This window comes from Apaloderma vittatum, unplaced genomic scaffold, assembly GCF_000703405.1.
Source record: "Apaloderma vittatum isolate BGI_N311 unplaced genomic scaffold, ASM70340v1 scaffold31871, whole genome shotgun sequence".
NCBI lineage: Eukaryota > Metazoa > Chordata > Aves > Trogoniformes > Trogonidae > Apaloderma > Apaloderma vittatum.
The window spans coordinates 10625-32858 of NW_009697927.1; the positions used below are offsets into that span (position 1 = coordinate 10625).

At 48.2% G+C, this 22234-nt stretch overlaps 1 protein-coding gene across 1 annotated transcript; it reads right to left on the bottom strand.

Annotated features, from left to right (window-relative positions):
- Positions 1-4946: 4946 nt before the first annotated feature.
- LRRC75B (leucine rich repeat containing 75B) lies at positions 4947-18541 on the bottom strand (the record flags this gene model as incomplete). Its single annotated transcript, XM_009877824.1, has 3 exons — positions 4947-5600; positions 15262-15374; positions 18413-18541. Coding segments are annotated over 3 exons (765 nt in total), but the record flags the coding sequence as incomplete, so codon positions are not given.
- Positions 18542-22234: the final 3693 nt, after the last annotated feature.

The window sequence follows — 22234 nt, forward strand, 5'->3', positions numbered from 1 at the left end:
ATTCTGGGGAAGTGCCTTTTTCCAGATTTCTGCGCCGTGTTTGTTCTCGATGAGCGCAGGGTATTTCAGGGGAATTACACAGGCTGAATAAGGCGTGGGTAGTTGTCTGATAGCCTTCCAGCTGCTTCCCATCATTGTACACAACCTGGGCCACATTGCCTCAAAAGTGGACTGGGAGGAATAATAAACTGGCTGATAGGTAAGCAGCAAAGAATCTATCCTCTATCCTTGTGACATGCCTGCATGCAAGCTGGATAAATGTGGAGAGAAATGTCAGTGTTTTTGTGTTTCACTTGCTTTTGAGGCCAGTTTGGATGCAGCCTGGGGAGTGCCGGACTTTGGGGAAAAAGAGGGAATGCAAATGGAAGAAAAGCTGACTATTCTCTTCAGTCTTCTCCTGGGGGAGAGTTGCTGCGTGGTTATTGTGTTTTGTGGCTATTTTGGTTTTAAATCAGCATCACTGAACTGGAATACTGTCGAGTCAGAGAGGAACAGAAGAGATTCATAATCGAGTACTTAGTGTCTCAAAGTAGATCAAGATGTGGCCATGGCTTCCTGGAGTGCTGGCCTCAGCTAAGAGTGTTCCAGTTTATTTTGTTTTGTGAACTACCTCTTGGCAGCCTTAAACCGGCTATTGCATCTATTTCAAGAGCACTTGTTTAATGCCAGTAAGCTTCAAAACAGATTCTCTTGTCTATTGATAATCGTCTCCAACTGCTTGGAGCTGGGATGGCTGGGCTTCCTGCCAGCTGCCCTTGAAGGCTGTTTTACTGCTGCCCTGTCATGATAGTGTAATGATAAGAGATCCTATGGAGACACACCGTTGCCTCTTTTGAGCTGTGAAACCAACCTGATCTGGTGGCAGACACTGATCTCTAAAGGCAAATGTTTAATCCTCTCTTGTTTGCTTGAGCTGAAAAAATTTATCTTTTGACATCTTTGTCAGCTGCTCTCCTCTAAGCAGCCTGACAGTCTGCCCCAAACAGTGCAAACTCCTTTATCTTCCAAATGTTTGTGATGAGGAATGAGCTATAAGTTGAAAAAAAAGCCTTGGCGGTGCAGAAGAGAAAGGCCTTGACGAGTTTTGAAGTGTGTGAAACAGAAATAGATCAGACAAGCCTGTGCTTCTAGCAGCTTTCTGCATCCTTACCTCCACAAAATGATTACCAGTTACTTAGACAGGGTCACAGGAATGAGAGAGGCTTGTGGTGGCCTCAGTGCTGGGCACATTGCTACCTGGAACATGCTGAAATGATTTGCCTGGATTTTGTGGTCAGAGAAATACAGGAAGTGAGGAAGGTGTTGTCCAGTTAGGCAGGGAGGGAACAAGTGTATTTCTGTTTGAGTAACTGGAAAGTTTTGGAAGGGACTGTGACACTGCCTTGTGCAGTGGTAGCTTCCTCTCTGCTACGTGACATAGGTCCCATCGCATCTCCTGCTTGGAGAGAGAGGCTGGGAAGCTGCAAACGATGGAGGTAGCCTGGTGTGTGAGTCTTCATTCTGAGGTGTGCGCTGCTTTACGTAGCTGAAGTTACAGCCCTGCACCAGCACACGTGGTACTGAAAAGAGTGTTCAGTGTGATGGCAATCCACCTCTCCTGCTGTGTTATCTTACAGGAGAGAGAGGCTTGCTGCAGGGCAGGCATCCCCTGATTTAGGAGCATAACAAAGCTTGTCCCTCTGGGTATCAGTGAGGAGACCTGAATTAGCAGCTTATCCCTTTAATCCCCTTCAAGAGCTCTGAGCTTTCTAGTTCATTGCGAAGAAATACTCGTTTGGGTTGTGTCATCCTCTCTAGTTTGAGAACTTGGCTTTCATGAAGATAGCTTCCTTTGAATTTGGGGCTGCCAGGCCTGCTCCTTGAGCATGCATCTCATCTGTAGGGGGCCACTGGGACACTTCTCAGCTCTGGAGCTGGATGCACACCGCTGTTCCCCTGCAGAGCCTCTCACCTGTCAGTGCCCGCAGGAGCTGGCAGGGAACAGCTGGGCATGCTGGGTTAGTTTCTCCACAGCTAAGTTGCAGCCCATCAGCGTTCATCCAAGAAACAGTGGCAGTTTCCCAGGCCAGGACCTCATAATTTGAATTTGCATGTATTTATTCATGTCTGGTTCTCCATGGGGAGGTTTCTATGGCAAAGCAACCAAGTGCATATGGAGGAATAAACACAGATACCACAGCTGCTCAGCTGAAAGCCTGTTTCAAGCCATGCTTTATCTCCAGCTCCTGGAGTTGCCAACTGGCAGCCAGGCATCACCGGTGATGAGCACAGAATTCCCTTGCAAGGGGCTGAATGTCTCATCTCCTTAAAGCTCAGACCAAAACTAGGACTTTCAGCAAGGCTGGAATCAGGCAGCACAGATCCTCCCTGCGGCTGGGCCAGGGCCTGCAGGGAAGAGCTGTGTCAGTGGTGGGCTGCACACTGCGGGTCTTGCTTAATTTCAGGCAAGCGCCACTCTTATGGAAAACCTGTGAAGATGTCTTGATGCAGAAACTTAGAGAGACGGTGCTCAGAGCCAAAGACCAAATGCTCAGCACTCCTCTTTCTAGATATGCCACTGACTCACCAGGCAGCTTCAAGCCTTCATTTAAATGCTTCATGCCCAAGTTTTCTTGGCACGGAGTGCTGCTCTACTTAGACTGCAAGAGTTTAAGCAGATCTTGCTGACATTTGAAATGCTTTTCATTTTTGCTGAAAGGTATTTTGGAAATAAAGTAAGAAGAAATTAATACCATCTCTTCCCCATCAGAGGAGGAAACAGATACCATACTGAGAAGGGAAGAATCAGTTGTGAGAAGCGAGTCAGGCACTGACCTCTGGAAGCAGCATGGCCCTTTTCCCAGGAATGGGAATGGCCACTTGAGACACTCTGTTTTGCCTTTTGCAAAACAATTTCATGCTCCCCAAATACAGTCTGCCACAGAAATTGCTCTGCTTTTCCAGATTTGCTGGAAGGGCTAAAATGCGGTTTTAGGAGACAACTGTGCAGGGAAGAACCTGTTCCCTTCCCACCTTGGGTTGTGCTGGGCTCTGACTACATTTGCATGCCATGTCCCCCATTCTCCTGGCCAAGCACCATATTCTGTCTATCTCTGGGCATCTTCTGCCTCCACTGGGATGGAGCAGCTAGTACCTCTCCCTAACTCTATTTGCTTTACCTTGTTGTATTTTCTTCTCTTTTTGGTCAGCAGGACAGAGTCTTTACAACATTTCTATTTGCAAGGTAACAACATGAAGGTTATGAGGTCCTGCCTCAGTGGCAGTGCGTCCAGTGACTGTTGTGCAAACAGGACTGGGTCCAGCATTTGCAATATCAGATCAAAATGCTCAGCACAGTGTCTCTAAACCCATTTATTTTCCTCAAGGGATTGGATCTATTTGGGACTTTTGGCAGTTGATCAAAGACATCGATACCTTCCAGTGCTCTCACGCTCTTGGTCCAAAGGGGAAAGATCGCCTGATAAATATCACCAATTTGCTTCTTACACTATCTTGTAAAATCAGCAAGGAGCATGAAAGATGTACCTACTTCATGTGGATTTGTGTGGTTTTGTGTGTGACTTGCTTATACGTGTTGAGACTCCCAGAGAGAATCTGCCAAGGAAGGTGAAGTTACCGTTGTTAATTTATATGGGGTTTTTAATACGTCGATTTCTTTAACTCTTTCAAAAACCTATCTGCTCTCTGAATTCCTGTGGGGACAGACAGTTGAAAGTATTTATCAGCTAAAGTCTGATCAGTTTATTTGTATCAGCACCTTGCAACACAAAGGGCAGCAGCCTACCACAAAAGAACATCCACGTTTCACTTTGCTTAGAGGAATGAACGACTCTCACAAATGTGAGTGGTACCTGCTGGTCCTCTACCACACTGCGCAGGCACTGCATGAGGACTCCTGGCTCGTACTCTTTCAGTGTCCAGGCTGCTGGCTTGATTTGTGAACAACCCAGACACTCAGACTCCGTGGTGTCATGCTCATGTCCAGGAGAACTGTTTATTGTGTTTACATAGAGCATGAGCAATGTGGAAAACACTAGAAATATTGCATCAGTGGTTTGGTTTTTGGACAGCATTGGAAATGGCGATGTAGCTGCTCAAGTCACGTCTGTATTAGGAGGTACGCAATATGCCACAAGGAGCCCAAGCGTTGCGCTTTAGTTTGGGAAGTGCCCACCTCTGCCACGTTCACTGATTGCTCCTCTAGTGCCATAGTTACATGCTTAGCTGTCTGCTTTTCCTCAATTTCACCTGGAACTTGTAATTTTAGTACAAAAGCACAGTTTTTGAAACCAATCTATTCCCCTTCCCTCTCCCCCCTCCTCCTCCCATCCCATCCCATCCCAACTCATCCCATCCCCCATGCTCCCACCAACACATACCTTCTTCCCCTCCCTCTCACCCCGGTCACAGAGCAAATATCCTGATGCTGCAGTTCCAAGCCATGTGTCCGCCCCAGCCTATGCAATCCAATGGTCTCTGACCAAGTCCCTTTGTTCAGAAGTTAATACAAAACACACAATAGGAAAAAAACAAAACAAAAGGAGCCAGACACAAGAGGGAGACACACTGCCGGGCTCCAGCTCTGGCTTCTGAGCCCTTCGGCTAAGCTTCACAGCAGCTAGGCTCTTGGGGTACCTCCTTTCACACTCAAGGCTGCAGGTCCCAAGGTTTCCAAGGTGCATAGGAAAAGGAAGAAAGGAAGTAAACTACAAGCCTGTTTCTGTTTTAGGTTCCCCCCCATCCCTTTCCCTCAACCCAATGGCTGCTGGAGGATATTCTTGACTCCGACAGGTCTTTTCCCGTCTTCCAGTGAGACCCTGCCTGGGGACCAGGTTCACTGTAAGTCACTGGTTCCTCTCTGGAACGTGGGCAATGGGTTTGGCAGTGAGGGGAGGGAGCGGAGCACGTTGTGGGGGGACGACAGGCTTTTGTCTCACAGCAAGTGGGGGGGAGATGTCAGGGAAGGCGAGAGAAAAGAACCAAAGGAAGCCGGTAAAGCTGGCCCTCTGCTTGATGTTTGTATTCAAGACTTCTCCTTGGGACAGATTTAGTGTGCCAGCGCTGGCCTGTTGTCCAGTCACCTCTCGCAGCCCTGCTGAGAAAAAGCACGTGGCGGGGTGCTTCCTGCAGCTTCATTCTCTGGCTCGCTGCCCTCATGCCCGCTGGAGATCTCCGAGTCGCAGTCAAGTGCCTCATAGATGGTAGGCAGCGTGGTCTGCTGGCTGAGGCGCTTGCGCAGGCCCACAAGCAATGGCTGCGGCATGGAGGAGACGTCCACGTTGTTGCCGAGGTCAACCCAGGCCAGGCAAGGGAACTTGTTCATGTCCTTCATGGTGTCAGTCAGCTCCTTCATGGTCGCTCGCGTCAGTCGGTTGCCATTGAGGGAAAGGTGAGTGAGCTTGGGTAGTGCCCAGAGGAAGGGCAGCAGCAGGCGCACCATGTCATCGTTCAGCTCGGTGAAGCTCAGGTCCACAGAGGTGAGGTGGTCCCCATTGTTCTGCAGGTAGTAGGCCATGCGGTGGACATCCCGCATGGTCAAGGGGATCCCTGACAAATCCATGGAGTCCTGGCTCACCTTCTTCTGCAGGCTGGTCTTCAGGCTAATGATGGAAAGGGGGAGAGAGAGAGATCATTAAGGGGGCCATTCTCATCCATCTCTCACCCAAGCGAGAGGTATTTGGGACAGGGGAAAACTCATCATTAAGAACATGTGCTAGAACATTAAGCAAAGGGTTAATGAAGCTCCTTGGGGAAACAAGTACAAGGTTTGGACCATGCCTCAGGGCAGACTGTGTCCTAGGGCTTCCCTGTATGTTCTCAGCACTTACACATAAGCTTTGCCAGAACTGGCTAAACGTAGGATGCTAAAGTGTCTTTCACTGGCACATTTCAGAGGGTTTGTCTGTATGTGCATGTGCAGACGCTCATGCATAGAAAGCAAAAGTAACCAAGGTAAGCAAACTCTCCAAGTGCACTGGTTTGCACTGTGTGTAGGCTGTTTGTGTGCAGCCTCTCCAGGTGAATGCCAAGGTCTGTTGTAAACAGGCTGTGCTGCGGGGTTACTGCAGAGGAGAGCAGTGTTAAAAACGGAGAAATAGCTATTTTATCAGGAAAGCAACCTATAGGCAAACTGCACTCCAGGAGTGGATTTACTGCATGTCCCTTTAAAAGCCTTCCCAAGCACCACTTAGTCAGTAAGCAGCACCAGTGGCTGCCTATTTGGGTCCCTGTGGTCAGCAGATCATCTGGGATCTGCTGCAACTGTGAGGAGGCGGGGAGGGTGTAAGGGTACTAAAGGAAATCTAGAGAGATGGTTTCAGCCATTTCTTTTCCTGTTTGCCTGGCAAGTGGAGTGAGGAGGAGGTAGGCAAGCTGTACAGCAGGCAAAGCTGTGCTGTGGGGCTGTTGGGTATGCAAAGGGAGTGAGATGTGGAGTTTTATGATGGCCTGTGGGTTTGTGAGAGTGCTGTGAGAAGTGGGAGCTGGTGGGGATGTGTTGCAAGATTGAGTAGGAGTGTGTGATAGTGTAACATAAGAGAACCGCATCGCTTAGAGTATATCAGTTTTGCTGTCCTTTCAGATGGATGTAGCTTTAAGGATATGGGAGCCCTAGTAGGACCCCCACTAGTGTCATTAATCATGTGCTCAGTGGGTCTGTAAGTACCTTGAGCTTGGGAGGAACAGGGTGGGTTAAGAATTAACCACCAATTTGAAGGTCCCCACTCTTCCTATCTGGCTCTCTGTAGTGTCCTGCATACCTGTGGCACAGCCAGTCCCTGAGAGCAATGGGTACATGGGGACATGCAATTTCCTCGGAGGAGGCTGCAGCACCGCAGGAGCTCCCATGGCAGGTGAGAATGTCCCTACAAGCCTTAGTGTTGCCAGGCCCTTCTGTAGTTGTGGGGAGGATGTGATGCTGCCTCTGTAGCTTTGCTTTACATATGCAGTTCATGACATCCTGGAAATTTCAATCCTTAATAACCCCCTATAAGCATGTGATAACAAAGGTGAATGAATGTGTATCAGTGTAGGCAACAGACCTTCACGGACACATTCAACACTGGCAAACCTGCAGTTGTGCTTCTGGGTAGGAGTGTGAGGTGGAAAGACCTCATGGCGTGCCCTGTCAATTCTCAGGCCTGCAAATTCCCGCTCTGGGCTTAGTAGCGCTTTGTCCAGGCTACTTCACTGTGTCTGGTGCTTCCCAAGGGACTTCACTGTGTGAGGCTCTATCTGCAAGTATGCATTTGAGCTAATGACCTCTAACAGTAGAGAGGTAATAAAAGTACAGAATCTTATATTCACACCTAATGGTTTTAAAGAGTCTTATGAATGTTTAAAAGAGCCTTAAATATTACTTCTTGAATGTTTACCCTTTACATGACCCAGACTATTCCTCAGTGGGAGGGGCAAGGGGTGCAGTGATTATCTGTACTGTCAAACAGCAGAGGCTGATGTACTGGTGAATTGTAATTGGTTTGAAAGCACAAAGCGAGTTGTCCAAATGGCACTTGACATCCCCCCAGTATCAGAGCCCCAGAGACAGTACTGTGAAGAATTAATCAACCACACTGCTAGTAGCAACGGTGCAGTTCTCTTGCCTGTTGCACTAGCAGTAGGAGTTGTGAACAGTGCATGCTGCAGTTTGGATGGCACTGCGCTAGTGCCTCTTTTCCTGCTAATCCAAGGGATGCTTGATATCAGCCCAGGCTGCCTGGGAGCTGTATTTCTTCAGCTCTTATGGAAAAACAATGTGTGCTGCTTTTTTTTCTTTTTTTTTTTTTTTAACAGTTTGTCACCAATCACTGGCAGTGGTATAGCACAATCTACCACAAAGGAAGGTTCAGCTTGTACAAAATCTAGGGGCCAGGGATTGGCCTCAAAGCTGGAAGAGATTCAGGTCTTCCCTGGCACAACATTATCCCTTTAGCTGTGCTGGATATTTAATCTAGGTGTTTGATTTGTTGTACTTGTTCTACCAAACCCAAGCATCAAATGCACGAGGGAGGTGTACATTCATATTGGTCAGAGAGAAATTAATCTAGAGTGTAAACCTGGCTGCACAGGGGAAATGGTTCCTTATATCCAGTGGTGGCTGGTACAAGAGACAAAAGCCTTCTCTGGCCTGTATCGATTTAGAGTAAGACTTTGTTGAGGGTGTAGTGGGAATACAGGATGAAGAAGCGCACAAGCAAGCCTCCGAGTACTTCAGTGCCTGTATTGTGCAAATGCAGCCCATGACTCCTGGAAATGTTCTTCCCCGGTGCTGTCAACCCATGGCAGATCCTGAGGAGGAGGAGGCAGAGTACAGAGGTGTAAAATTGGAACACCGCCCACCCGGACCCCGAGTCTGTGCAAAGCCTCCTCTGACCTTCCTGTTGTAAAGCTGCAGCGAACAATCCTTCACAGTCCCAGTTTGGTATGGGGATGGGAACCAGTCTGGAGTGGGGACCACTGGAGGGCATGTCTGAGCCGGCACCGCTCCCTCTGCCGGGCCTCCGCATTCAGGTGCCGTTTTTCCTGCTGTGTCTGCAACAGCAGCTTTCTTAACGGGGGGGAAGTTTGGACGGCCCTCGGGCCCCCTTCTGAGTGACTTGGCTCTGAGTGCAGACAGTGATAAGTGAGGGGAAATGTCAGAAGGACAAAAGCAATATGTTCTGTCTCTGCCCGCGAAGCCTTCCCTCCTGTTGACTGCTATGCAGGAACTGCAGTAATCAGTCACGGATCATGCTCTGACCAGAGCAGGTACCTTCTGCTGCTCTCCCCAGCAACAAGCCAATACCCCAAGGAGGCTTTAATCAAGCAGACAAATTATCTTCCCATAATTGATTCTCCAGACTGGACCGCTCCTGGCTGAATGTGCTTAAACCCTCCTGCCTCCTGTCCTGTGCCAGAGCCCTCCATTCCTCCTTTGCTGGCTTGTTTTTCTTTCCTTTCCTGTGTTTTTGCTGCTTCCTTTTGCCCTCATTGCTGTACCTGCCAGGGTGCCTCTGGGCCTCCTGTCTCAGCTCCGTGGACTCCTTCTGTGCTTAAGTTGTTCTCTTGCCTATAAAAATGCCTCTTGTAGGGATGTGTCTGTAGAAGCCTCGCTGTGGTGGACATAGCTCCTAATGCTGCAGCCAGGCCCTCAGCTCTCTGGTAAGTGCTGAAGCATGAGTTCTGACACGCTATGCGTGCTGTGAACCCCATCAGCTCTCCTCCTTGCCTCCTTGTTGTTTCTGTGCAGCTCCAAGAGGTTCAGCTAAATGGGAACAGCTGCCCACTCCTCATCTATTGCTTTAGAGGTAAATAGATCTGCTGTCAGAAAAGGGATGGGGAGATGTGGGTAGACACTTTATTCTGAATTATCTGACACTTGGCATTTTTTTTGGAGCTTTGCTAAGCTCTTTTTTCTTTTTGGGGCAGGGGCATGATACATGGGGCAAGCTCTCAGACACTTGCAGCAGCTGAGGAAATGCCAGGTTTATTTCCAGGGAAATGGGTCATCTATTATCCTCTACTTTCTGCAAGTAAAATAGGCTTAAAGATTGCTTCAGCTGCAGAAACTTTTTTTTTTCATTGTGTGAGACAAAACAGCTACTTAGCGACGTGGCTCTTGACGCCCATAGGACTTGTGGGCAGAGGACTGTAAAGCACTGGAGGCTGGATTAACCTAGTGCTACTGCAACTGGTGCTGTGTGCACATTTATAATTGTGGGGATTTGCATCTAACAAGGATCTGGACCTTGGATGCAGGGAAGCAGATTGTGTTTGTATTATCTGCAGCGAGCTTAAAGAGGAAACAAAACCCACTCCCTCAGATGCTGGGAAGTGGCTGTAAGTGAGAAATTCTGTTCAACTTTGAGTGAGAAGCAAGGGCAATCAGCAGCCTGTCCTCCCAATGACTGCCTGGACCTAGATGCAGCATCCGGTGAGGAGTGGTCCCTGCCCACCCTCCTGTATATAAGGGATCAGTGCCCTGCTTGTAAGCCTAGTCCAGCCTTCCTGAGGGATGAGAGATCATCTAAGTTACATCTACTTGCTTGTCATGTGAAACCTGCTGTTCCTTGCATCATTCCCAACTCCCTCCTTGGTGTCTGCACTTTCTCCCACTTATCCCTTCCCTAGGTGCCAACTCTGTTCTTTAGTGGGCATTAGCCAGCAGTTTCCAGGCTTCACCATGAGCCTGGTCATGCAAGATCCACCCACAGTCAGTCCAGAGAGCGTGGGGGTCTGGGGGACCTGCAGGTGTCGGAAGAAGGTTCTCTGTCAATAAGAAATGTGGGCTGGAAAAGGGATGAAACCATCTTGCACCTCCTTTGTCTTTTTTCTGGAATAAAAATCTTCCCCTCCCCATGTAAGGCTCAGTGACTGTTCCTGCCTCCTGGGAACTCAGCTAACATAAGCAAATTCAGAGCTACCTTGAGAGGAAATAATCAGGAGACCTGAATTTAATTGCGAGTTGTTTGTCTCCAGGACTGTCCCAAGGGACCTACCCCTTAGACCCTCGTCCAGGTGCTACTTTTGAGTCCCTGGAGCTGAGAGCTCAGCACGTTTGTGGAGGTTTTTTTATTAGCACTGAATCCTTTCAATTTCTTGCTCACCAGCCAAATTTTTCGGTGGCTGCAGGGAAGGGCTGTAGTAGCTCCTGATTGTTGTTCTGGTGGGACTTGCAGCAGCCATGGCAGTGCTTGGCCTACTTGTTACCTTTGTTTTAGGGGTTTACAGGAGCTTGTTCAGCCCAAGGATGTTCAGGTTCCTGGAGTCCCGGCCTTATTTTCTTTTCTCCATGCTACGGAGAGATGCTGGGAGGAGATGGTAAGAGTCAGATAGGATTTCAGTAATGTGGGATGCCTACTACTCCCTGCCTGTCTCTCTGGGGAATTACCAGCTTTCTCTCCCTCTTACTTTCCCATTTGTCTCCAAATGGAAATTTTTTCTCATGCCAGAGACTCCTGTCACTGTGCATCCCTTCCTTCATTAACAGGCACTGCCAGTAGTGGCTAATTAGCCACGAGTTAGGTATCTCTTGGCTGCTCTTCCTTGCACAGAACCTCATGACAGGCATGTTTGGATGGCTTCTCTGCTTTAAGCAGTGATTTAGGGGATGGACTCCAGGCTTTTTAATTGCCTGCTTAGTATAATCTGCTTGCTTTGCTTCCCGGTGGTGCAGGGTGCTGCTGTGCAGGGCTGGCTTTAGCTGCCTCTGAGACAAGAAAAAGGAAAGAGAAGCCTCAAAAGCACTGACCTAGACTAAACCCAGCCCAGGCTCTTCTGAGGCTGGGCCCAGCACCTCTGTAAAGATGGAGGCAGTGCACAAACAGGTCACTTCCATGAGAAGTACCTTAGTCACACCTTCATCCCTGCACCCAAGCTCTTTTGTGAGAAGATCCCTCACTGTGGAAAGAAGGGAGCACAAAGGCTGTCTCTCTCCTACCACCCTCCCTCTGCAGCTGGGGTGGAACATGGATGCCTATAGGTGATGATGCAGCTGAGTGCCTCTCCTCCTCCTGGATCTGCTGTTGTCTTGGCTCTGTCCATGAAGGTGTGTTCAAGACAGCTATGAGCCCTTTGCCCTACTGCTGCTGCCACTTGATCCATCCAAGACCTCTGGGTTTACCTTCACATTATTTAGGTCTACCCTAGCACAGCAGGGAATAATGCTACTTTCTCACTGTAAATGTCATGTGTGAGCATATATCCTTGTCAGACCTTCAACTGCATGAGGGTTATGAAGGCACGAGGTCTCTTCTGATTCCTTTTAACTACCATCTGCCACCCAGCCTCCATTACTTCAGTCCCAAATGGCTATTGCCAAGTGACTTTACTTAAGTGGCCTCCTATCTCTAAAGCAGGAATAAAAAATGTTGCATAAGGGTGGCTTGACGCTGCAGTTAATATTCACCTCATGCCATGTGAAGGCTAGGATCTAATCTGCCAGAGCTGCCATCTGCAGCCTTGAGTGATGTTTTCAAGGAAAAAAGAAATTTGAAGCCCTTTAGAGCTGTTTCCTAGCAGTGTTCTAGACGTGAGTGTTTTCATTGCATTTTAAAAGTGCATCTAATGTCGCAGTGTCTGAGCAATGGATTTCAATAATAGAAACAGAGCAATGATCCCAGAAGGGATATTGTATTCTCCACCCAGCTTTGGATTAGCTAAGACAAAGTTTACGCAGGTGAGCAAATTAAAACTGTGGTGAGACAGTTTTAAAAAAGCCCAGAGCACAGAATTTTGGAGTTATTAACTCCATGCACACAGCTGCCTTTGCTCTTCCATAACCAATTACTGTGTGAAAAATCTGGGATTTTTTTCACATCGCTTGTAAAGATCATTCTGTGTTTACTGCCTGCATGTTTTGTGGATTCAGATTCAGCTGCAATCCACAGCTTCTTGATTGCAATATGAGGCTGCCGTCACCTGGTACCTTTCTTCCTTTCCACTCTGAATTGCAGTCCAATATGACTTTGCCCTCCAAGTAACACACCCTGTGGATTCAGGGATGCAGATGGTGGCACATGCACTAGAACATGTAGTTCTTCTGCAATGCTTAATTGAGACCGTCTCAAGATTTCTGAAAACAAGAATTAATAACATCAAAAAATTCTGCATCTGTCAAAATACCATAGAATTTGTATTGATAGCCTGAAAAGCATGTATCTGTGGAAAAGAGCATTTCTTAATCCATTACTCTTTACACTATAAATGTCAGTTTAATGAGAACTTGAAGCTGGAGTTACACAACACTCCAGAATGTATTCTGCTCGTTAAGTATGAGTGATCCACACAACTGTAAAGTGGTGCTAAAACTGAATTCCCATTAGGATATAAGGGAAGGGACATATAATTGTGCAGTGAAGCCATGCTGGTCCCTGCTATGGAAATCTTACAGTCCAACTTGTTAGGTTTGAATTTTAAGCCCCCCAGAGTCAAAGCCCACAACTGTAGCCCTGGGTTGAATACAGCAGTGTTTAAGGTGGTCATGGAAATAGGTTTTGTGAATATTTAGCATCTGTTTGAGCTCTATAGCACGAGCATAAGACTATTTCTGCTTCGTGGAGGTATGATTAGCTCTTAATAGAGTTTACGGGTCCAGCTGTCCGGGAATTGCTGTGTACAGAAACAAGAGTGCTTGAAGAAATGTATCTTACCCTTTCTGCCTTATCAGTTCATGGGTGGCTCAGGTTTGTACCTGCTGGATGTTTTGGGTCCCACTGAGAGTAGATAGGGATGTAACTACAGTTAGCTCAGTCTGACCCACTGGTTTGCTATTTGGCGGCGGGGAGGAACACCTGATGCGAGATCTGGCTCCAGCACTGCAGGTCCTCTCCATCTCCCATACCACATCTCCATGACAGCCCAAATGCAATTAAAGCCTGGCAGATGCTCTAAGCTTTCTGTATGCCTGGGCTTGTTAATTCTCTTCTGGACCCATCTGACATGCTGCCAGAAAACGGAAATCACATTTCAGAAGAGAACAAGAAGAGGGTCCTGCATCAGCTCTGTGAAAGCCAGAAGTCAAAGCCCAGGAGACCACAAAAATGAGAGGAAAATCCAGTTTCTGAATGTGGCCCAAACCCCCACTAGATTTTTAGAATTCTCTTCAAAGTATTGCTGCTACACTCATGCTTTTTATGGGACCTTGAAGGCAAGAAGGGCACAAGCCAAGGGCACAGGTTCAGAGACAGAGATTACAATAAAATACTCCCACTAGCAGACAGAGGCAGGTAAAAACAGCCTGGCTGCACAAAATTAGGCCCTGATATCTCCAAGTGAAGCAGCTATTTCTTGCCTTCCTGCTACTGGCAACATCCATTTTTCCTGCAGCAGCCTCAGATGCCAACTCTGTAGGCGCTTTTTGCTGCAGACTGCAAACAGTTCCTCTCCTGTCTTAAGAAAGGAAGCTCTGCTGCTTAATATTTAATCAAAATTTTGTGCTTTATGTAATACCTTGTAGCTGTGTCTAGCTGCCAGGAAGAGCCACTCATTTTAGACCTATGTTTTCCTCCATTGCGCAGTCTTGCTGCCCTCTCCTTGCTTGTGCTTGCAGATGCTCTGTACCTGGCAAATACTTTGGGCCTGACCCCTCTGGGTGGGCTTTGGGCTCTTCCTCTGGCCACAGACCTGCTCTGTGTTGTTAACAAGGGACGTGTTTGCAGCAGGTAGTCCTCTGCTCTGCCTGGGCTGTGCAGTCCCTGGTATTAGGGATTTTATTCTGTAAGATGCACTGAGGATCTGTCTCTCAGAATGAAAGGTATGATGGAAACGTCAATTCCCATGGCGGATTTAAACTTGCTGGCACATGCATCAAAGGCTCTGAAAGTCTCAGGAAAGCCCAAGGCCATTCTCAGAGTGCTGCCAATTTTGCATTTCTTTTTATCCAATCCTGCATTTATTCCTGTGAGCTAATGGAGCTGACATGAGCTCTTTTCTTGGTCGCTTCTCTATCTTCTCTTCTGCGGTGGTGATCTGTGTCACAGTAACAGGCTTTGCTTGAAGAAAACAAGAAGGGGTGGATTTAAAAGAAGTAGGGATTGCTCTTTATCTGGTTAGAAGAGCCAGCAAGTGTCAAGGAGAGAACAAGTGTGGGTGTCTGAATATGTCTGTAGTGGTGGAAAGCAGCTGCCATGCGGTAGCTGTCCGTGGCCGATGTGCCTTGAGTGGGTTCCCTGTGTGAGGCTCTGCACCGTCTCTGGTTTCTCTCCTGGTCCTGGCAGAGAAGTTGGGGGTAGGGAAGGAGAGGCACCCCTGCCAGCCACCCCAAAGTGGTTCCTACTGAATCCGGTAATCGGCTTGTGGTAGTCATTGTAATGGGAGATTTTCCCCACAGGCAGGGAAGTTATAATGGGATAGACAAGGACAAAGTGGGATGCAGAGCCAGGGGCCAGCTCAGCTCAGCACGGGGTGTGTGTCTCTGCAAGCTGACAGCTTTGGCCATGCTCCTCGGGCCAGGCACCCCGCAAGCCCTGCTGGCAGGGTAGTCTGCACTGTGCAGTCAGCAGGGTTGATTTTGGTGCATTTGGGAGAGCTTGAGAAACTGTAAGACAACATAAAAAGGAGTAAGTAGCAACCCAGATCAAGGAGAGGGGTGCTGGTACTTGACCCTATATCATTTGGCTGAGGTTTTCTAAGAGACTGAGCAGCAGCTGACATGCAGGTTTTCAGACCCACCCTTCTCCGAGAAGGGCAGTACTGGCAGCCTGGGATGGTGTTTGGCTGCAGCACAGTTTCTCCTGGCAGATTCCCCTCTGTGGCCATCCATGCCGGCCCTGCCAGGCTACTTACCATGCCTGGGACTTCCTCCGGGGCATGCCATGCCGGTGCCATTTCGAGTGTGGAGTTAGGTGGTAAATCAGCTGCCTGCAAATCCTGTCCGAGGATTTCCAAGGGTCATATTCCTGAAAGCAAAAGGACAGCTTAGAATCTGCCTGCACCACAGCTGAGCAGGAGGAGAGGGGGAGGACAGAGGAAGATGTGAAAGGAACAGAGGTGGTAGTGGAGTAGTGGCATGTATAAAGGAGAGAAGAGGAAGAGAGGATTAAAGGGGGATTGTGACAAGTCCTGAGATGCCTCTGCCACATGCCATCTCCTGGCAGCTCTGCCCTGCCAGGAAGGGCCGCCAGTCCAGCCTGCTCGTTCCTGCCCAGAGGGGCTACAACTTCCCATCCTGCTTAGGAGCAAGGGGAACTCAGAAAAGACAGCTATTTTCTATAGCTGTAGCAGGGAGTCTGACTCTAGGTGAGGCAACACCCACGAAGGCAGGTGTGGCAAGAAGGTCTCTGTGCAGGGATCCCCGACATCTTTTCCTTCAGAAGATCTGCACTTTCAAAGAAGCCCAGCGTAGGGACAGCATGGGTGTCCCAGCTCCTTACTGCTGGGATCTACTGAATACTACAGTATCCTCAGCGGCACTTGTCCCCAGCTGCACAGACAACCTGCCAACAGGACTATGTTAAATTTCTATCAAGTACCTTGTTGCCATGCTTCCCAAACTCTGCACACTGTCTTTGGACTGGGTATGTGCAAAGTTCAGCAGTCAGCACCCCTACCCCATCCCCAAGGTGTTTCTTGCTGGGAGAGATGTGCCCTGGGACACCCCTGCTCCTCCTGCAGCAGCACCCTGACTCTGTTTTGCCCCGTGCTCCAGCTGGGAGATGCTGGGACAGGGAACCAGCAAGTTCCCCATATTCCATCTTACTTCCTTGCAGTCCATTCTCCTCCTGGAGGTTTGAGTTAGGGAGCTTCCCAATGCCAGCAGTTCCTTCTAGGCCCTGCAGTAACACATCAGGAAAAGATGGCACCAAGGTGGTTGCAACCTTCCTGGGCTTACTCTTGCACGCGTTCTCTATCGCGGTGACTTTGAACAGCACCTCTCTTCCTCTGGTGAAGCAGAGTGTCAGATGGCAGCTGCTGAAGGCTGCCCTCTCTGCCGTGTTTTCCAAATGCTGACAGACACCTGCATTCTCATTCCTTACCCTCCAATCGTGGTGCAACATGTGCATTTATGGATTTGCTACGTAAACAAATAGTAAAACTGACAGGGAATATGCTAATTTATTCTTTATTGCAAGCAGTTAAAGTGCTGTACTGTGGGCCAACAGCTGCACTGTGACTTCCCTAAGCAGTCACTGAATCGGCTGAACTCCTCAGGGATGCGCTGCCAGCATGTGGCTGTTTTGCTGTGCCAAGTGGAGAGGGATCCCAGGCTCAGTGCTCAGCCGAGCACCCCCGGATCCCTGTCCCAGCCCCCCTCGGAACCTCACAGGGACTGGCCTGTGCCCTTGGGTTAGGTGCCTTCTTCTAATCTACTGCTGTGCTGGCAAGGCTGCAGCTGGCACCCTGCTGTCACCTACAACACAAACCTTTCCAAGTGGGTGCACGTGCACACCAGGCTTCAGCACAGAAGCTGGCACAACTGCACAACTTGCCATTCTGCAAGTGTTTGTTGGCTCACAACTGAGAAGTACCCTCCTGTTCCTTCCCATGTCCTCACTAATTTAATTTCCACTGCCAGACTGGGATTTACACTCAGCCTGCTTGCCTGTAATGCAGTTAGATCCACCAAATGCTCAGCCAGGGTTGGAGAGCGAATGTGGTCTGCTGATGTTTGTGCTGGGAAGGGTGCTAGTGCTGTAGGGTACTGAGTCTCTCCAACCTCTTCAATTAACTCCTGTTGGCTTTGAGGGGAAGCTCAGGTGCTCAACAACTTCTTTAGGAATGGGGAGAATCTTACCTATATAATGGTACGTGTGTCAGTGCATCTGTAAGGCATGAAGATAGAGGAGCAGGGGGTATATGCAGGTATATAAAACTTGCGGTGTTATATCTGCTGGAGTACTGAAGTAGGGTAATGTCCCCTCATGCTTCCTCTCTTGAAGGGCACTGCACAGGATGAGACTGGAGATGGCCTGGTAGAACAGCTAGACATGAGGTCAAGTAAATACAGTTAAGAGGTACTGCTGCTGCAACTCACCTCCGTCCTTTTTAGATTTTCATAAGATATGCACAAAAACTACATTTGAAAACATGGTTTTCATTTTTTTCAGGCTGCTTTGCAGCCTGATGATGATAATTGAATTTTGGCTAAATTTAGTTTGTCTATTGAAACCTGACTGGTTAACGGTTATCAGAGAACCTCAGGAGATGGCAGAACAAGGTTGGAAATGCCACTAATCTATGCCAGACATTTAGTGTATTCCTTAGGGTACCACTGCTTGCTCTAAGCTGTGTGTACTTAATACCTCTTTGAATAAAGAAATTCACTCTGTTGCTCTCCTTATAAAGCAAACATGACACTTGCCAAACCTGAGGAGCAAATGGATGTATTGCAAATCCAAGTGTTTGCGGTGGCAAAGGGTAATAGAAGTTGATGCTGGTGTTGCAGTGGGACAGAGGTATCTGTGATGTCTGTCTGCACTCAGCCTTGCCTTTCTTTTCTCTGCTCTCCTCCTCTTCTGAAGTGCCAGAGCAGAGCAGGGATACTGTGCACGTAACATATTTGCTTCTTGAACCCTGAGTGGCAATATATTCCTACGGCACTGTTCTTTACTCAGAGACCTGGGAGGCTATAGGGGGCATCTTTAAGGAAGAAATTTTTTACAATGAGGGTGGTGAAACACTGGCACAGATTGCCCAGAGAGCTGGTGGTAGCCCCATCCCTGGAGACATTCGAAGTCAGGCTTCATGAGGCTGTGAGCAACCTGATCACTGCAGTGGGACTGGACTAGAGGACCTCTAAAGGTCCCTTCCAACACAGCACGTTCTATGTTGTAATGCTGAGTTATGGTAATCAGACATGGCAAAGGGCCTGGGAAGAAAAAGATGGTTCTCTTCCTGCACAGGCACCAGCCTGTGCAGAGATCTCTGTTCCCCTCTGCAACCCTATAAGCTAGTTACTTGGTGCTATGCCACAGAGTGAGGGAAGGGCTCAGCTCACCTTTTTGGGACACTGCAGATCTCTAGCTAGGCTCATCAGCAAGTCATGGGAGATCGGATCCACCAGGTTGAGGAAAGTTGCATTTTTGTAGAGCACTTCATTGAGGAATGTTCCTTCCAGTCCCAGGTCCTACAAGAAAAATAGGCAGTCAGATACACAGGCTTCCTTGGAACTATAACCATGAGATGTTTTCAAACCAAAAAGTAAATCCAATGAGGTACCAGCTGGTTCCTCAATACAGGAAACTATCCAACGAAGGTGAAACAGCTGTGTCTGATCCAGCATTGCTGTGATGGGGGATGTGGACAGCCAGAAAGCTGAGTGAGATACAGTGTTAAATTGAGCTAATCAACTTAGGGACCGACCACTTTGTTTCCACCTACCACAGGAAGGTGAGAGCACTATCATTTGCAGGCTGGCTGGAACCCAGAGAAAATTACCTCCAGAGAAACTCACAGTTTTGTCAGCCTTTACTTGTGAATCTGCTAAAGAAGCCAAGCAGGCAGGCCGGCTCTAAAGCTGCTTCTCCAAGCTCATCTCTTCTGGAGTCACTGAACTTTTTTTCAGATATTTAGATACTACCAAACACCCTTGGTAGTGGTTGGCTGAGCAAAAGTTTAGCTGTGCTTTCAATTTCTCCGTAAGCACTAAGCACTAGCAGTATTGTCTTTTGGGTTAAATAGTAAATTTATAGGAACCTCTACACATGACAGTCATTTCGTCTTCCCATCTTCCACAATGTGAGCTGGGGGAACATCTGTGGTCCATGCAACTTATCTACATGGACCAGAGTATGGGGCATGTCTGGACATGCTGGAAGAAACCTTAGCATCTCTGGAAAAAAAAAGCCTCTCCGAAGGCCAGACAGGTGATACTGCAAAGCACTAAGCTCTTTCTTGCTATGAGGAATGCTAAGATTTAATATATGACACAGTTACTACAATCAGGATCTACTAGAGAGCTGGGGGGGGGGGGGGGGGAATTCGTCTGGGAAAGAGAGATCACATACTCTCATGGAAATACCCCAAGGGTGGAAAAAAATATCCCCGGAGTAGAAGTGTAGAACAAAGAAACTCCCTAATAGCGCTGGGTTTGACTGAGTTGACAAGGAGAGCTCAGCTGAGAGAGGAAACCGGTCCTTTGCCCATTCTGTGTGCTGCTGCCAGGAGACATGAATAAGCAAATGGGTGCCCCATATGTTCGCGCTGCTCCACTGAACGCATGCTTCAAGCACCACCCAGTGAAAGATGCACTGAGAGCTTGAAAAAAAAAAAGAGGCAGGGTGGGAGGGAAAGCTGGGTATAGGCACATACATCACCAGCAGGGATGGATCCATAGCTGGCAGAGGTGTGGAATCTTAACTCTTAAGCAACAGTCAAAGCCCTTGCTGTATCCACTCTCGCCTGTTCTGGATATACTTACATCAAGCAGAAGGCACAATACCAAAAGGACCCTGGCTACAGATCTGGTGGAGAAAGGGCGAATCAGTCAAATGCTTTACAGCCCCATCACTGTGTGTGCACAGGTGATAGCCAGAAGCAACCAAGGAACCCAAGCAGTGGATCAGTCCTGAAGGACAGACAGCCACAGCTGGATGTGGGCCAGGAGCGTACCAAGGCATCGTGCCAATGTCTTCCTTAACCATAAGGCTTCAGGGAAATGGAGCCTCCCACGCCAAGCGTAATACGCACAGATGAAGCAAGCTGCCGAGAGGATGGCATGGCTGGGCACGCAGCAGTGGATGTAAGAGCAGTAATTAAACTCCCCAATTGGAGCTATACTATTAAAATGAATCTGTGTTCCCGTTAAATCCTGCCTGCAAGGGTTTTATAAATGATATAGCTGTAAATATTCACTTCATGTTGATAGTCCATACATTCTTAGTCCAGGTCATTTTCTGGTTTGTCTTACTTTCTTCCCTTTCTCTGTCGTTTCTAGGAAAATTTTGTACCACCTCAAAAGTGGCTGCATGCAACAGTATTTTTTTTAAGTCTTGCCAGTTCAGCTGGCTTAGGTCTGTTACCTTAACAATGATAATTTGCCATTGTCTCAGTGCAGGGAAATAAGATGTACCAGATTTCTTGCTGGTTTAAGTTTAATGTTGCCCTTGGCTTCAGCTGAGCATTGCTCACTTAGACCAGCAGGAAAGCTGATCTGTCTTTTGCAGGTGGGTATTTCTGAGACTGGTAAGATGATGTGCAATGGAGCTGTCCAAGTGTTGCTATGCAAAGCAAGCGTACACGAGGGTACACTGGTGGTTTGCAGTTGTTCTCTGTGCAGTCTTCTAAAATGCTGGGATCTTGCGGCTCAGTTAGTGGATCTGCTTCTGCCTGGCTTGCTTGCTTTACTTTATTACACCTTCCTAACATCCTAGGAGCAGCCCTTTGGAGCCTGGAGATTACAGGTCAAAAACCACTGGCAGCCACAGTTACATGCTGTGGGGTACATCTGTGGGGCTGGACAAGGTCTGTGTCTGTGGGCAGCGGCAGGCTGCCTTGCAGCAGGAGGCATGCATCGGGACCCCACGTCCTGTGGTCTGGCTGAGCAGATTTGCTCAATTGAGGAGGCTGCAATTCTGGTCCCACAATTGCTCTCCCTTCTCTGGGGTGTTTGCAGCCTGGCCCAAGGCATAGTGATGAGGTATGGTGTTAAATATCCTCACTGTCCACTAGAGTGAACAAGGTATCTCTCTTTTTACAGGTATCAAACAGACCCTCACCCGGGACTCCTTAATACGTGACTCCTGAGAGCGTGTTACTGCCAAGGTAAGCCCGTTGCTGTAAGGAAGGACATGCTGGGGACCAAGCTAAGGGCTGGATTTAGTGGAGGAGTGAGGGAAACGCGTGAATGAGAAAAAAAGGCTAATCATAGTACTCTTTGAAGCTGACACTGGATATGTACGGAGGACTGGTTCTGGTTACATGACCATAGACTGACTGACCGTTGTGTTTAGTTGTTGAAGGGTGTGGTGTGCGTTAGTGGTAGCCCTCTGTCTCTGAAATCTCTGAGCACACAACGAACCAGAGGCTTTCGGGGTGGTGTTGGATGGGTTCCCATCTCACTTGGCAGAGGAAGGCTGTGCTGTGGCTACAGGATGCATGTCCCACTGCTCATGAGCAAATAACAGAGGGTCATTGTTTCAATATGGACAGGCAGAGATGGGAACCAGGAATAACAAGGGGAACTGGAAAGGCAATGGATACAATGTGAGTGTTCAGGACACAGTAATTCTCAGCGCAGATGCAGGCAAGTCAACTGTTTAAGTGATCCTGAAAGGAGCTGGCAGGCTGCATTGAAAGGAGAGCTCAGAAATGACCCCCCATTCCAGATGGCCCTGTGACACAGCATTCAAACCCTGGCTGTTCACAGATGGACCTTCTGGAGACCTCCAAGGTCTGTGGAGGATTTCATTGCTTCCATTTCAAGGAGAGGTGCTGAGCACTATAGAAAATGACATTCTGTACTTTTGGCCTCTGGCGTACCCTACAAAAGTCTGTTCGTGTTACATCGCCGTGTTCATGGAGTAGTTGTCTCTCTTTCTTCACAAGCTTCTTGTAATAGTGCCTTTCCAAATCTGCATTTGAAACCTTATTAAACCCTTGTCTGCCATACCGGTGCACACATACAGGCTTTCTACTCAGGGTTTATCTGTCTACACGTGTGGCAAGAAGAGTGTTTGTGGTGCTGGCAACAATTCTCATGTGAACGCTAAGGCAGTGGAAGGGAAAAGTAGAGATGTAATTTTTGGTCCTATAATTCTTACTCATGACTGTGCAACTTGCTGATAGTGTGAGGCATTGACCATCACTGTTGGACGTGCTG